This window comes from Numida meleagris, unplaced genomic scaffold, assembly GCF_002078875.1.
Source record: "Numida meleagris isolate 19003 breed g44 Domestic line unplaced genomic scaffold, NumMel1.0 unplaced_Scaffold779, whole genome shotgun sequence".
Classification (NCBI taxonomy): domain Eukaryota; kingdom Metazoa; phylum Chordata; class Aves; order Galliformes; family Numididae; genus Numida; species Numida meleagris.
Genome location: NW_018364994.1, coordinates 1 through 1,060, shown reverse-complemented (window position 1 = coordinate 1,060; position 1,060 = coordinate 1). Strand labels below are relative to the sequence as shown.

Below are 1,060 nucleotides of genomic sequence, written 5' to 3'. Positions count from 1 at the left end.
AGCGCCCCATTTGCCCCCCTGCTCACTCCTGGATGACGGTGGCGGTGTCGGCCCAGGCCCCCAGCGCTTCCTTGACGTTGCGGTTGCGGCAGTGGTACCCGGCCAGGTACATGTATGGGTAGATGTGCTCGTTGTTGTAGTGCGTGCGCGCCGACGCGATGCCCTGCGCGACGTGTGGGTCAGCCCCATAGCGCCGCCGCCGCCCCATAGCGCCGCCGCCTCATAGCGCTACCACAGCCCCCACCTCGTGGTACAGCGTCAGTGGGTCCGGCCGGCCCGGCGTCGGCTCCAGCTCCTCCAGGTCGGCCAAGTTGCCCAGCGCCATGGGGTAGCTGTGGGGCAGCCCCATAGCGTCAGCCCCATAGCGAGTGCCAGCCCCGTAGCGTCAGCCCCATAGCAAGTGCCAGCCCCGTAGCGTCAGCCCCGTAGCATCAGCCCACCCCATAGCAAATGTTACCCCATAGCAAATGTCAGCCCCACAGCACCATCCCTATAGCAGGTGTCAAGCCCACGGCATCAGCCCCACGGCAGGTGCCTGCCCCACAGCGCCGTGGGGCTGCCCCACGGCACTCACCGCTCCAGGTGCCCCATGTCGTACAGAAGCCACAGGAGGCGCTGGGGGAGGAATGCAGCAATTACAGGGGGTGCCCCACAGCGCGCCCCACAGCGCCTCACCCCCACGCCTGGCCCCACGGCGTGCCCCACGGCACCCCAACTCTGTGCCGCCCCACACAGCACGCCAGCCCCGCAGCGCCCCATAGCGCTGTGCTCCACGGCGCTCCACCTCCTGGAACTGCAGCCGAGCCAGGCTGTCCGTGTCCCCAGCCCCACAGTGCCCCGCAGCCTGCCCCACACGCCCCATAGCGCCCCGCCCCATAGCGCGCCCCACCTGCTGCAGCTGCAGCAGCTCCAGGCTGTCGGTGTGGGGGTCGATGGAGGGGTTGATGGCGCACACCATGAAGGCCACCTCCATGTGGCGCGTGCAGCGCAGGTACGAGCCCTTCAGGTACAGCCAGCTCTGGGGGGCGGCCATGGGGCGGGGGGAGGGCGTGCATCCCCC

General features: G+C 69.4%; 1 protein-coding gene across 1 annotated transcript; it reads right to left on the bottom strand.

Moving 5' to 3' along the window:
- Positions 1-6: 6 nt before the first annotated feature.
- MEN1 (menin 1) lies at positions 7-1,042 on the bottom strand. The gene is made up of 4 exons (XM_021383964.1): positions 890-1,042; positions 575-615; positions 245-332; positions 7-163 (listed from the first exon to the last, which is right to left on the bottom strand). The coding sequence occupies exons 1-4, from the start codon at positions 1,031-1,033 to the stop codon at positions 23-25; spliced, it is 414 nt and encodes a 137-aa protein (XP_021239639.1). The 5' UTR covers positions 1,034-1,042; the 3' UTR covers positions 7-22.
- Positions 1,043-1,060: the final 18 nt, after the last annotated feature.

Bases quoted from the DNA above. Each gene is read 5' to 3' on its own strand.
- MEN1 (XM_021383964.1), bottom strand. From the start codon at position 1,033: ATGGCCGCCCCCCAGAGCTGGCTGTACCTGAAGGGCTCGTACCTGCGC. The intron at 616-889 runs GTGGGGCGCGCT...TTCCTCCCCCAG, and splicing joins AGCTGCTGCAGCTGCAGCAG to CGCCTCCTGTGGCTTCTGTA. The intron at 333-574 runs GTGAGTGCCGTG...GCTGCCCCACAG, and splicing joins GACATGGGGCACCTGGAGCG to CTACCCCATGGCGCTGGGCA.